The sequence below is a fragment of the Castanea sativa genome, chromosome 4, assembly GCF_040712315.1.
Source record: "Castanea sativa cultivar Marrone di Chiusa Pesio chromosome 4, ASM4071231v1".
NCBI classification, from domain to species: domain Eukaryota; kingdom Viridiplantae; phylum Streptophyta; class Magnoliopsida; order Fagales; family Fagaceae; genus Castanea; species Castanea sativa.
This window is the reverse complement of record NC_134016.1, coordinates 10,363,127-10,375,774: the sequence shown is the minus strand read 5'-3', so window position 1 is coordinate 10,375,774 and position 12,648 is coordinate 10,363,127. Positions and strand designations below refer to the sequence as shown.

Sequence of the window (12,648 nt, the reverse complement as noted above, 5' to 3'; positions counted from 1 at the left end):
ATAAAAAAACATTTCTTTGTGCCCGTAGTGAAACTGTAAATGGTTTGTATTACTTTATAATCGTGGCTTATTTTGCAGGTGACAATGGACATTGCAACTCATTTTTTTAATCCAGATTCATGTGATATTCATCTAAATCATGGGGACCTTCTGGATGCAATTTGGTCTTGGACAGGAGTAAAGGCAGAGCATAGACAGAAAGTAGCAGAGGTATGTCATTAACATACTTGTAACTTAGCATCATCGAGTATGAGAAGTATGACCTGACAATTGATTCTGTTTCTGAATGAAGCTTCTTTCTATGATGGGTTCTCTGCGTCCTCAATCCTCTGAACGGAAATCAAAATGGGTGGTCATAAGGCGTCAGCTTTTGCAGGTTTTTGGAAAATGATTTAGGGAAAAAAAAGCTATACATATGGTTTCATGCAACAATTATCTTCTTGGAGTTTTTTACCAAGATGTGCAGTCCACATTTTATTTTGAAGTGATTGTTATTATATGTCATGCATTTTAGAAAAATGTCGCATTTGTAGGTTGCCTGATCTGTTCTATGTAATCTTTTATCTTTGTATTTAATAATGCTCTTCTCTTTTCTGTTGATGAAAATCTGTTTATCACTTTGGAAACTAGGGAATCATGAGTAAATGATTTAGTAATATGAATATTAACTGAGGTTAAAATTTTTTGGTATATGGTTAAGTTTTCTTGAGTTTGATGTCATGCAGTTGACCAGTGGAGTATGGCTGTCCCTTAAATTTATGAACATTGAAGTCAAGTGGATATATGTGCTAGACTTTCTATGATGTAGCTAGAACTTTCATGCTATCAACCAATGGGCTTGCTAAGGTTGCTTATGTAGACCCATCAGTCCAAATGTGCTGTACATAACTACTCCACACTTAATAGTATCTGCTCTCTACAACATATAATTGTCAATTCTTTTCCTTTTTTCCTCAAAATACGGTTGAGTTTTTTTAAATTCCTTGTTCATTTTTATCTGCTGTCCTAACATATGCCACAGCCTATTGAGTCTTTTCCAAATAATCTTAGTATTTCTTTGAACCACCAAAATTCTTGTTTGCATTGTTTTCTTTGCCCTAAAAGATCTTCATGACTATATTCTGACTTTAATTAATTTGGCAAGAGAGAAATAACCAGTATTTTGAAGACTCTGAAAGGACAGTAGTTGACTTAAAACTTTTCTTTTTTAAAACACTATTGGATTGGATGTAAATCTTAGGAAGTTGTATTACATCGGTTTATGATTTGATGGATGCTTGTAATATGAGTATTTGATTGTTTTGGTCCCCAGCTGTATACTTCCTGTATACTTGGGTGAATGCTTTTCATGATTAAATAAAATTTTCATTACTTATAAAAAAATTAATTGGGTGGCTTGAAAATTATTAATAATAATAATACTCTTGTGAAGGGGATGTCATGAACATTTATGTAGCCAATATAATATGGTTAAGGTGCATCTTATGTATTCTTCTTAAATTTTATTCTCTTACAGGAACTCAATCTAGCAGAAGCTGTTGTAAACAGGTTGCAAACTGTTAATTTAAGGTTCTGTGGAGCTGCAGATCTGGCACTTGCTAGATTGAGGGGAGCCTTGCCGGCTGGTAGAATGCTATTTTTAATTTTTTTTATAAATCATATGATGGAATATATGCTTATCAGCTACAATACTAATGCAGATAAACTTACACGCAAGGCACTTGATGAGTTGTCAGATCTCTTTACCTACTTGAGAGTTTGGAGGGTTGCAAAACATGTTTACATTGATGCATTGATGCCACCAACTGAGAGTTACCATAGAGATTTGTTCTTTCAGGTATCATATCTCTGGTTTTTATTTTTTTTATTTTTTTTTTCCTTTAGGAATAAGCATATCAGTAATTATTTAGGAATAAGCATATCAGTAATCAACTGCCACCCTTAACTCAGTAATTGCTAGCCTAGTGAGAATGTGAAATTTCACCATTCCAAATGATATTGCCCAGTCTACATCACTTGTAAAAATTAGTTGGGATCAGCCATGTGCTGGTTTTTGTTCTATGGTCTCCGAATCTTAGCTTTGATGCTGCAGAACCCTATGTGCGACCACCCAAGTTATCCTTGTTCTTTCTCTTAATTCATCCATCTTCTTTCTTAGTGCTTATTCATATTGAAATGATCACTCTTCTGCACTGATACATACGTAGGCCTTAGTTGCACATTGACGTAGGAAAAATTGTGGGTATTTGTCTATGTTTGCTTATGGTGTGTTTAGGGTTTAGAGAATTTGTGGATTATGGTTTAGAATTGTTGAAGAAATGGTTATGGGGTTGTGTTAGGAATTAAAAGATGGTTTGATGAGTTATTTGATGGCTATTTGGTAGAAGAAAGTATGTGGGATTTAGGGTTTTGATAGGTTAAAGAAAAGGGCTTGATATGGAGTTGTAAGGAAGAAGAAAAAAAAATAATTTTATGAACAACACCATAAGAAAGACTCAAAGTATAGAGAGAAGAGAAAGGGAGGAAAGAACACACAAAAACTAACATGCCTCAATACTAAAAGACACTCAATATTTTTATCAATCTACTCCATCTCTCCTTGAGTATCATAAGAATAAATTTGTAAGGACTTTTTCTTGTACTAGTAGTATTAGGACTCCGAGTTTGAATAAACTAAAAACCTAATAAAAGACTAATTTGGACTCAAAAAGATAAAACTTATAATATTTTAGATTTCCTAGAAAATTATACTGACTAAACTATCAAAATACCCGTAATTCGCAGGAATTGCAAAAATTACAAATTTTCCCAATTAGCCATACCTAATAAATAAAAACCCCAATAAAAAAATTATTTTAACCCAAGGAAACATATAATAGACCTTTAAAAACACATAACATTCACTTCAATTTGGACTTCAATTGTCAAAATAAATCTTGAATATATGAATTTGTAAAATAGTAATAAATCAATCTTCCATGGCTATATCACACATACCAGACTATCTTAAAAAATTCTCTCATTTTATCTTCGATTAGTGTCTGCCCCACCTTCTTACAAATAGCTTTATTCCTTATCATGTATTTCCTATTGTTGCCATATCCATTTTTACATCTTCATCTTTTGCACTCAATTTATGGATTATTGTTTATCGACATGTTGAACCATAAAGCATAATTGGTCTTTTGTGCAATTCTATGAATGTTTTCCTTTGGCTTTGTTGATATTCCCGTAGTACTTCTCTCTTCTTCACCCACCTTACCCTAATTCTATGAGAAACATCCTTCTCAGTCTCTCTATCTTTATTTAAAATCAAGCCAAAAAATAATCACTCTTTGGTATCTCTTGATCATCTAATGTGATCTTTTAATTTCGTTCACTGGTTTGACTAAATGAATATTCTATATTTCACGGTCTTAGTTGTCATCAACATAAACCTCATAGCTTGTAATGTGCATTACGATTCTAACATATAATTAGGGGAGATTACACTTTGTACTCTAAACTTTTAGAATGCACAATTAGCACCCTAAACTATAACCCATGTTACACTTTGCACACTGCTGTCAATTCTGCCGTTATCTTGGATAACATCACGTGAAAATACCCAATTGCCCCTCTTCTCAATCCCTTAAAAATGAAGGAGAAATTATAGGTTACCACCCTAATTTATACTCTCAATTACACTAACGGCAAAATTATGGGCGAGGTGCAAAGTGTAACATGAGTCATAGTTTAGAGTGTTAACCGTGCTTTCGGAAAGTTTAGGATGCAAAATTTAATTTGGGTTATAATTTAGGTGGTAAAGTGTAATTACCCGTTATAATGAATAGGATCAGTCAATACAATATCATCTACTAATAACGTGAACCAATAGACATCATCCTAGACATTTGTGTGAGCTCATCTATAACTTAAGAGTATAAATAAGAACTTTACTTAATCCTTACAATTCTATTGTAAAAGGAAACCCACGTCACATTCCTCTAATATTTTTACACAAGTTACTGCTTACTCTGGTGTATGTTTGTTAGTATTAATTAAGCGGACTGTCTTCAATCATAAAATGCACTGCACCTTTCTAGGAACTCCACAATGCGATGGCCTTTTATCTTTATATTTTTATTGCCAGCCTGAGTAAGAAAAAGGCTCTCCATAATAGATCACCCAAAAAAAAAAAAAAATCACCTTAGCATAATACAAATTGAATTTCAGGCACCGTCATCTCCTTCCTTGGCCTCATCTTAAACACCATTTTCCAAATTTCACTGTATGGCCCATAAGTTTTACACCTTGATAATTGGTACAACTTTAGATATTCCCTTTATTTTTTAATAAATGGATTTTTAAAATGATTTTTATCTACGATGAGCGATAACTTAAATAACACTTCCTCCTGCCATAAGAATAGGGAATATAAGGGCCTATTTGGTTTTCACATTACTCATATCATTTCTCATATCTCAATTTCCATTACTCAAAACTCATTTTCATATCTCATAATTTATTCTCTATTTTTTCTTAATTCACTCTACAATGTGTTTGGCTCAAATATTTGGGTTTTGTTTTCAGCTTAAAACTCAAATTTAACTCAAAAGTTGTAGAGCCCTCATGTCTGTTTTATTCAGAACGGTAGTAGTACCCAACTCGCGAAATTTTTCTCTCCCCACTCTTTCATTTTTCTTATTGAAGCTGTCCTCTTCCTCTTTCATTTCTCATGTACACACACATCAACAAGAACAATCCTATCCCAAACCTACAGCCAAACCCTCATAAACGTAACACAAATGAATACCCACAGATGTTCAAATCAAAACCCACAAATGTCTAAATCAAAAACCACAGATACAAACCCTCTTAAATGTACAAAGTTACAAACATAAACCCATAGATGCCCAAATGAAATCTGAACCCCACACCACAAATCTGAACCCACAACAGCCACCCACATCTCAGATCCAAACCCACCACAGCCACACCACAAATCTGAACCACACACCCACACTGACGTCTCAAAAATCCAAACTCTATAATCACATCTCAAATCTGAACTCCGCACCCACAAGATAGAGAGAAAAAAAAATTGATCTTGCCAAGGAGATAGAGAGAGCTCTGCAGATCCGGTGGAGGGTAGAGAGGTGCAGCGAGAATCACCTGAGATGCTTGGCAGATCTGGTGGAGTGCGTTGTGTTCATCATGAAGAAGAAAGGAAGAAGCACTGGTGTGAGGAGTTAGAAAGAAAAAAAGAAAGAGGAAAAAAAAGAAAGAAAGAAAGAAGGAAGCTGTCGAGAGAAATTAGCAGAAGTGAGGAAGAAAGAAAGCAAAGGCAAAAGAAAGAAAGAGAAAAAGGAGACATTGGTTGTTGTTAGGAGTTGAATGTGACAATACAATGTTATGGATCCCACGATTTTCTTTTATTTACCAAATTGTCATTAAACTCATATCTCAAACATTTGAAAACACCAAAAATGTGTTTTCATTTCTCATCACTTATTCTCAATATTTTGAATGAGTGATGAGAATTGAATTATGAGAATCAAGCCAAACAACATTTGCTCTGGTGGGGTCCACAATTTTTGAGCAATGAGTGATAAAAACAACAAAACCAAACAGGGCCTAAGGTTGTTGGTTCAAAACCCATTGAATATTGTGTAACTTACCAATAAGAGAGGATGCCTTTTCTCTACTCTATAAGCATCTTAGATATTAAGTCTTATTAAAAAAAGTCCAATCAACTACTACAAGGCTAAATCATTTGAACATTTCCTTACTAAAATATAAATAACATAAAAATATACAACTTTCTCTATCATCTTTTTCATTGTATCCTTGAGCTCACAATAACAACAACAAAATCTTTATGAATTATTGATCCAAGATAGTAAAAGCTCTCACTCTTTGGTATCTCTTGACCACCAAGTCTTGTAGCCCCTTCATCTTCGTTTCTACTTTTTGATAATTAACGTAAGAAGTTATATTAGAAAAAACCAACCAAGTACACTGGAAGTGTACTAGAGTAGCACAAATTAAGAGCCTAGATTACAACAATCAATAAGATTGGAGAGAGAAAAACAAGTATAAAAAAGCAAAACTACACTCTAATCAAGGAGAGTACGGAAAAAGAAAGATTTAATGTCAAGAATAGACCGTTCACAATTCTCAACGCATCTAGCATTCCGCTCTCGTCATCTTTGTTTCTACTTTTACTAAAAATACATTTCATGTAATCTGTTTTAGTCCTACTTTATTGAAAGCATTGTTTCTCCAACAAAAAAAAAAAAATTTGAAAGCCCTTAGATTCTAAAGCATCTTGCCAAATTTCTGATTTGACATTAACTCCATGTCTTGATTCAGCCACAAGAACTACATGATCTGCAAAAATCATACACCTAGGGACTTCTGCTTAAATCGATTAAGTGAGCTCATCCATCACTAGTGCAAAGAGTTATGGAATGTTGATCCTTGATGCATTCCTATAGTGATAAGGAACCCACTTGTGATGCCTCTACTTGTTCTCACACTAGTTACCACTCAATCATACATATGCTTAATCAACTTAATATACTTCAAAAGAAATCCTTTCTTTTCCAAAACCCACTATCTATAGATCCTATCATGTGTTTTCTCTAGGTCAATAAAAGGCATAAGAATATCTTTACAGGCCTCCATATTTTTTCATTATTTATATAAGTAAGAAAATAGCTTCCATGGTAGAACACCCTGGCATAAAAACCAAGTTGATTCTTCAATATTGTTGTTTTTGTCATAACCAGTTAACCTACACATTTAAAAATTTCCTCAAATATGTTGGGTTCCATGTTTATGAATGAAACGTTTACATTTTCTTACCCTTCTAAAATTTCCTACTAAAAAGAGGTTGTACTTGGTGCACAAGACTCCCACTTTTGTGGGGTTTGAGAGAGGTGCTTAGTGCATGACCATTTGCTTTGGGTGGAAGGCATTTGCCATCGCACCAAGGCCTGATCTCTCAAAATTTCCTACCAAGTGTTGATAAATGTTTGAATCTGTTTTTGTTAATAGGAATTTAACCATGTTGCAATTTTATTGCCTAGGTATATTTAATAAAGGAGAACAATCCTGGATCACTTATAGAAGGTGCATTGCTTGCTGTCGGTGGTCGCTATGACTATCTGCTTCACCAAATGTGGGGTCATGAATATGTAAGTTATTACCATTAATTTCTTTTGCCTACTTTATATTTTTTCCATTTACTTCTACTGTTGGTCCCTTTATTGTAATTTTTTTTATTCCATGACTCTTGTATGTATGCATAAGCACATGGCTTCACACAAAATGAATGCAAAGAAACAAATAAAAATGTGTGTGTAATGTGCTTTTGGACACCCATTGTAGCTCTACCCATTTTATAGTATCCATCATTGAATTATTTTAGGCTTAATACTATATCAGCTTTTTTGCCTTTGCTTTTCTCTTTTCTTCTCCTTTCCCCCCCCCCCCCTCCAGAAAACAAGTCCGCCAGGTGCTGTTGGGACTAGCCTTGCATTGGAGACATTAATTCAGCATTCTTCTGTAGATTTTAAACCAATTAGGTACAATGTCCTTTACCTCTTGATCTCTTTCTTTTAGTCTATTAATTTTCCACTAACCGTAAAGTCTTTGGTCATCATTTTCAATCTAAGTTGTTTCCACACTTGTCTATACTTACATTAGCAGAAATGAAGCTAGCACCAGTATTCTCGTTTGTTCAAGGGGAGGAGGTGGTCTGTTGGTAGAGCGTATGGAACTTGTCACTGAATTATGGGAAGAGAACATCAAGGTTTGAGATTAAACTTCTAAGCAAAGTAGGCTATTGTACTAAGTTGCTTTCTGCTCACTGGTTGATCATGTCCATTAGGCTGAATTTGTCCCCACACCTGATCCAAGCCTTACAGAGCAGTATGAATATGCAAATGAGCATGATATAAAATGTATAGTCATCCTAACAGACACAGATGTGTCTCAAACGGGTTCTGTAAAGGTATTATTTCTACTGTCTGAAATTTCATTTCTGAATCTACCATTTTGCTTATATTATTTCCTGAAAGGAATATATATAACAGGGCAGCATGTCAATTTAGTTAATGAATGAATATTGTAACTTAAATTACATATGTGAACATCAAAATTTTCAACTTCCTAGAAATACCTAGATCGCTTGATCCTTCTCTATCTTGAGTGGCATGAACTGCAAACCTCCTCACTCAAGTGGCTATACAGAAAGGTAGAGTCCTTTGGTGTTAACATCAACATCTCGTGGCTCCTGTTATTCTCCTTTTTCTGTGGATTCTAGGGCCTGCAAGTTAAGGGGTAAATTTGGGGTGACTACAGGCTCAATTGGAATGGTGTTACAATTCATGAATATGAGCTCAATATATTGGGGAAAATATAGGGCTGAATATGAACTCATTATATTGGTAGAGTCCTTTGGTCCTTGAAATTTGCATTCATCAAAAGAGAACCTTCTACTGCTGAACAAGCTAATTATATCGCTGAATGATTGCCTTTTATATAATCAACGACATCTTTTGTTTGAACAGAGAAAGCCTCATCAACGGTGTGGATTATGGGCTCACCGTGTATGCTTCTGACTTTTATTTTTTGTTGATAGGTAAGAAAAAATATATTAAAGACACTATAATATGCATGAAAAGCACATAGTAGTCAAAAAGTACGAAAAGATGGTCATCATCATTTGGTGGAGAATTCCAGTCTTCAACACAAACTCTTTCAAAGGTTTCATCCTTCAATTCAACTGCACACCCCAACCAACCCTCCAATACACCTTGTGGTGCATGTTCTACTGGTCCAGTATCATGAAATGACTCTTGATCTTCTATGTCATCGTTCTCATCATTGAGACCACTTTCTGGTATGTCCAATTTGTCGCGGTTGCCTTCCGGAATCTCTGTACGGGCTCCTGCTAGTTCCTATTGCTGAAGAGCTTGTACTATTTACAAAAAATCTTCAATCATAAGCCTCATCTCAATCATCTCTATCTATGGGTTTTGATTTCCTCTACCCGACAGCTTCTGCCACAACCTACCATACCTTAAAGATGCAAGCTTTTTCTTAGATATGAATTTTGCAGCTTATATTTAGGATCTTTTGCTGTGATGCCACTTGATGTAATGAGTAAAATTTAGGTCTGGTATAGAAAAAAGGATTGAGAAGAAATTCTAGCAAGAAACAAGATTAAAGCAAAGAAAAAGATAATAGAATTAAATCAGAACAATTAAATATCAATTTCCAGGCTCAAGGAGCTCAAGAAATATTCAAATTTAAAATTTTATGAAATAGATAAGAAAATACTGCCTAAAACAATTCAAAAGAGGCTATTTATTTAGATTTTAGTGACCCTAGAATCCTAAGCTCCTAACCCTTCATCTTGCATATAACAATTAAATCCTAACCATCCAACTTCAATAAAAGTCACATTCTAGTCAAGTGACCTTTGAAAATACTCAAGACATAATAATAAATAAAACATGACATAGAAATAAAAGACAAATGGACTAATGGGCCTTTTTGTTTTCCTTTTGGGCTTAAATTTTTCTACATCACAATTGCTAGGAAAATATACATAAGAATTATATTTTTTGACGAATTCTGCATATTTAGAGGGGAGAGGAGGAGGGGGAGAAAAAAAAAATCTAAAAGAAAAAAGCCTGAACAAGGAGCAGCAGCTTTTGTTGTCTGACTGGAAAAAATTTGTCACTTAGTGTACTGGTTCTATAATCCATAGCTTGATCCTCTTTGCTGCATCTGCACAGGTTCAAATGTCAGGTTGTGATAGATCTTAACAAAAACATAGCTAAGAGATGGGACCATTCTTAAGGATGGCTGTGTGGGGTTCAACCAAAAAATGACTTGTGTCTCACTAGGGCCAGTTTTTCTGGATTCATTACTTTGTGATTATCATTGTATATTATTTGGGTTATGTTTACTTATTGAGAAGTGTTTATACCTTGCAACTTTATAAGAAACAAGAGAACTTTGTTCCAACAAAGACTAAAATCTTGCATGGAGCCAACTTGTCCAAAAGTCTCCAGAATGAGTGACACCTTTCTCCCTTAACACCAACTTCAACTCCTACATCTGTAAGGACACAGCCACATCATGAATTTGGACCTCCTGGTCCTTGGCACAACTGTTAGCACTTAGTAGCAGCACCACGCACTTCCAGAATTTAATCAATGTTAAACTGCTACTATATCCTTTTCATTGAAATCTGAAACTCAGAAATAATAATTATCTGAGTTCTTCACTTGATTCTGTTGGTAAGATAAGTGGAGCCTAAACTTCAGGGCAATGTCAACTATTTTTTAGGGGAAACAATGAAGACACGTTGACATTGAATCTGGGAGTTTCTCTATAGACCCTTTTCTCCCCAAATGTTCATAGTTCTCCTTAAGACCTGCTCCAGTAATTGAACCTTCCTATTAGAGCATTGGCATCTGGAATTCTAAAAAATTTGCCATTTTACACTCTAAAAAGTTACTTTACTTATTTTACAATACCATTTTACAACTCACCCAACATCCCAATTCTTATACTTCATATCAAAACCAACACTATTTATTTATTTATTTATTCTTTTTTTCTCTCTCTTCCTCTCCATTCTCTCTTTCTCTATTCTCTTCATGAAACCCAGCAACCATTGCACATCACAACTACAAACACATAGCACAACACAGCCACATACCCAAAACCAAAAGAACCAAAACCCGAAATAAAAAACTCAAAAGAACCAAAAGAAATATTTTGCATAAACCCATCAGTCCACCACCATCAAACACCCACCACCACCACTGCCAATTATCCACCACCATCACCAAATTGCAAATACCCACCACCACCAATACTCAGAACCAAAACACCCACCACTAAATATTAAACACCCCAAAAATATAGCAAATACCCACAAGATCAGATAGAGAGGTGAGGATCTGAGTGATAGAGGAGAGAGAGGCAAGTCTGACGGCAAACATAGGCCACTGCCTTCACAGCCACCAAGCCATCGCCCTCCTCCTCAAAGTCGCCGCTGGCTACCAGAGAGAGAGTGATAGAGAGAGACTGAAAGAGAGAGAAGAGATTTGTGTGTGTTGGTTTGGTTGAGAGAGAGAGAAGAAAAATCCGAAATAGGAAGAGAGAGAGAGAAGAGAGAGACTATAAAAAGCATTATTTTATTTTTCCCAACTTGCTATAGTGAATCCTAAATTTAAGACGTTAGTGTAGCTAAGTTGTACATTTTTTTACAGCTAGCCTCCCAGCTAATGCATGTATTTTGTGGTTTGATGCTAAAATATAGCAAATGGAGTTCAGCTCATGACCTTGGTGCTTGAATTGAGTCAATTTTTAGTTTTCTTGGTCATTAATATATTTCACATTTTTTTCACATTAAGTAGCTTCTTGTTAGTAAACACACACACACACACACACAATAGTATCCTCTGAAGATGTATTTACTGCTTATTTCCATCTTTAGGTCCGCCATCTTGAGATCAAGAAGGAGAAGAAAGTTCAGAGAGAAAACCTAGTCAGGTTTTTATTGGAGGCGATGACAACACAATTTAGAAACCCCTCAATTTGGAACTAGGCATATCTTCCTCGATGACAACACAATTTTGAAACCCCTCAGGTTCATAAAATCATGATGCTTGGCTTTGTTCTTGTCTAATACCTTGGAGAAGCATTATAATCATAATTATATACTTCTGAACTGTTATTGGCAGTTGTCTTATTGAGGTGTATAATCAATTGCCCTATTGTTACAATAATGGTCACAGGTTACGGTCCTTTCTCTGGTAGCCCCTTTCATTTTATGAGAGCCAGACTTTCAACAGGAATCATCAGTCATATTCTTGAAAGGGCATTCGAGAAGTTTTGCACGTTTACGTTTTACTTTTCTTTTTCCTGAAGACTGTTGAGATTTCTTTTGCTTCATAGTTAGTCCACATTTTAATGGTGTAAATCTGTAAATATATGAAACATGAACTAGTGGAATAGAATTAGCAACTGATGAGTTAGGCTATTAATTTCTTTCGCCCCCTTTTTTTTTGCTTTATTTCTTCTTTCTCAGTTTTGTGTAAGTAGATATGTATATAACTAATTTTCACACCAATCTATAGAAATGTCTCCCTTATTTTGCCTGAAATCAGATCTTCATTCTGTAATGTACCTTATATTGGTTGCAATCATCATAATGATACCAGATAGTTTAACCTTTTTTGCCATCTGCGGCTTTTTCTTATCTTCCTTTGCTGATACAAGATTTTGACATGGTTATAGAGCAACAATACAGGCTCATTTACGATTACAATTCTTATAAAACTGGGGATTTTTGTTTTCCTGATAGTTCCTACTTCCTAGGGGATTTTTTGTTTTTCAACTGTTCCTAGGATTCTGTGATTTAAATTTTTACAGTCACCATCTTTGTTTGCGTCTTTTTAGTATTTCATTGGTTCAGTAAAAACCTCGTTCATCATAACACAATCAAAATCAATTCTCTTTTGATCACCTCATGTTCTTAGGTGCTGATTTGTGAAATTACTTTGCTTCATGATATTTTTAATATCATGACCAGTGGGAGTGGATTGTGTAACTTGTCTTGTTCTAAACGGTGAGGTG

General features: G+C 34.9%; 1 protein-coding gene across 2 annotated transcripts in view; it reads left to right on the top strand.

The window, feature by feature from the left end:
* Positions 1–12,245, top strand: part of LOC142631911 (eIF-2-alpha kinase GCN2) — a 43,892-nt gene extending 31,647 nt beyond the window's left edge. For both annotated transcript variants that reach the window (XM_075806261.1, XM_075806262.1), the window contains 10 exons: positions 79–210; positions 293–376; positions 1,517–1,625; positions 1,701–1,837; positions 7,074–7,181; positions 7,486–7,571; positions 7,696–7,798; positions 7,877–7,999; positions 11,507–11,659; positions 11,808–12,245. In XM_075806261.1, coding sequence (XP_075662376.1) covers positions 79–210; positions 293–376; positions 1,517–1,625; positions 1,701–1,837; positions 7,074–7,181; positions 7,486–7,571; positions 7,696–7,798; positions 7,877–7,999; positions 11,507–11,617 — 993 coding nt within the window. In that variant the 3' untranslated portion in view covers positions 11,618–11,659; positions 11,808–12,245. The remainder of the gene's footprint in view (positions 1–78; positions 211–292; positions 377–1,516; positions 1,626–1,700; positions 1,838–7,073; positions 7,182–7,485; positions 7,572–7,695; positions 7,799–7,876; positions 8,000–11,506; positions 11,660–11,807) is intronic.
* Positions 12,246–12,648: the final 403 nt, after the last annotated feature.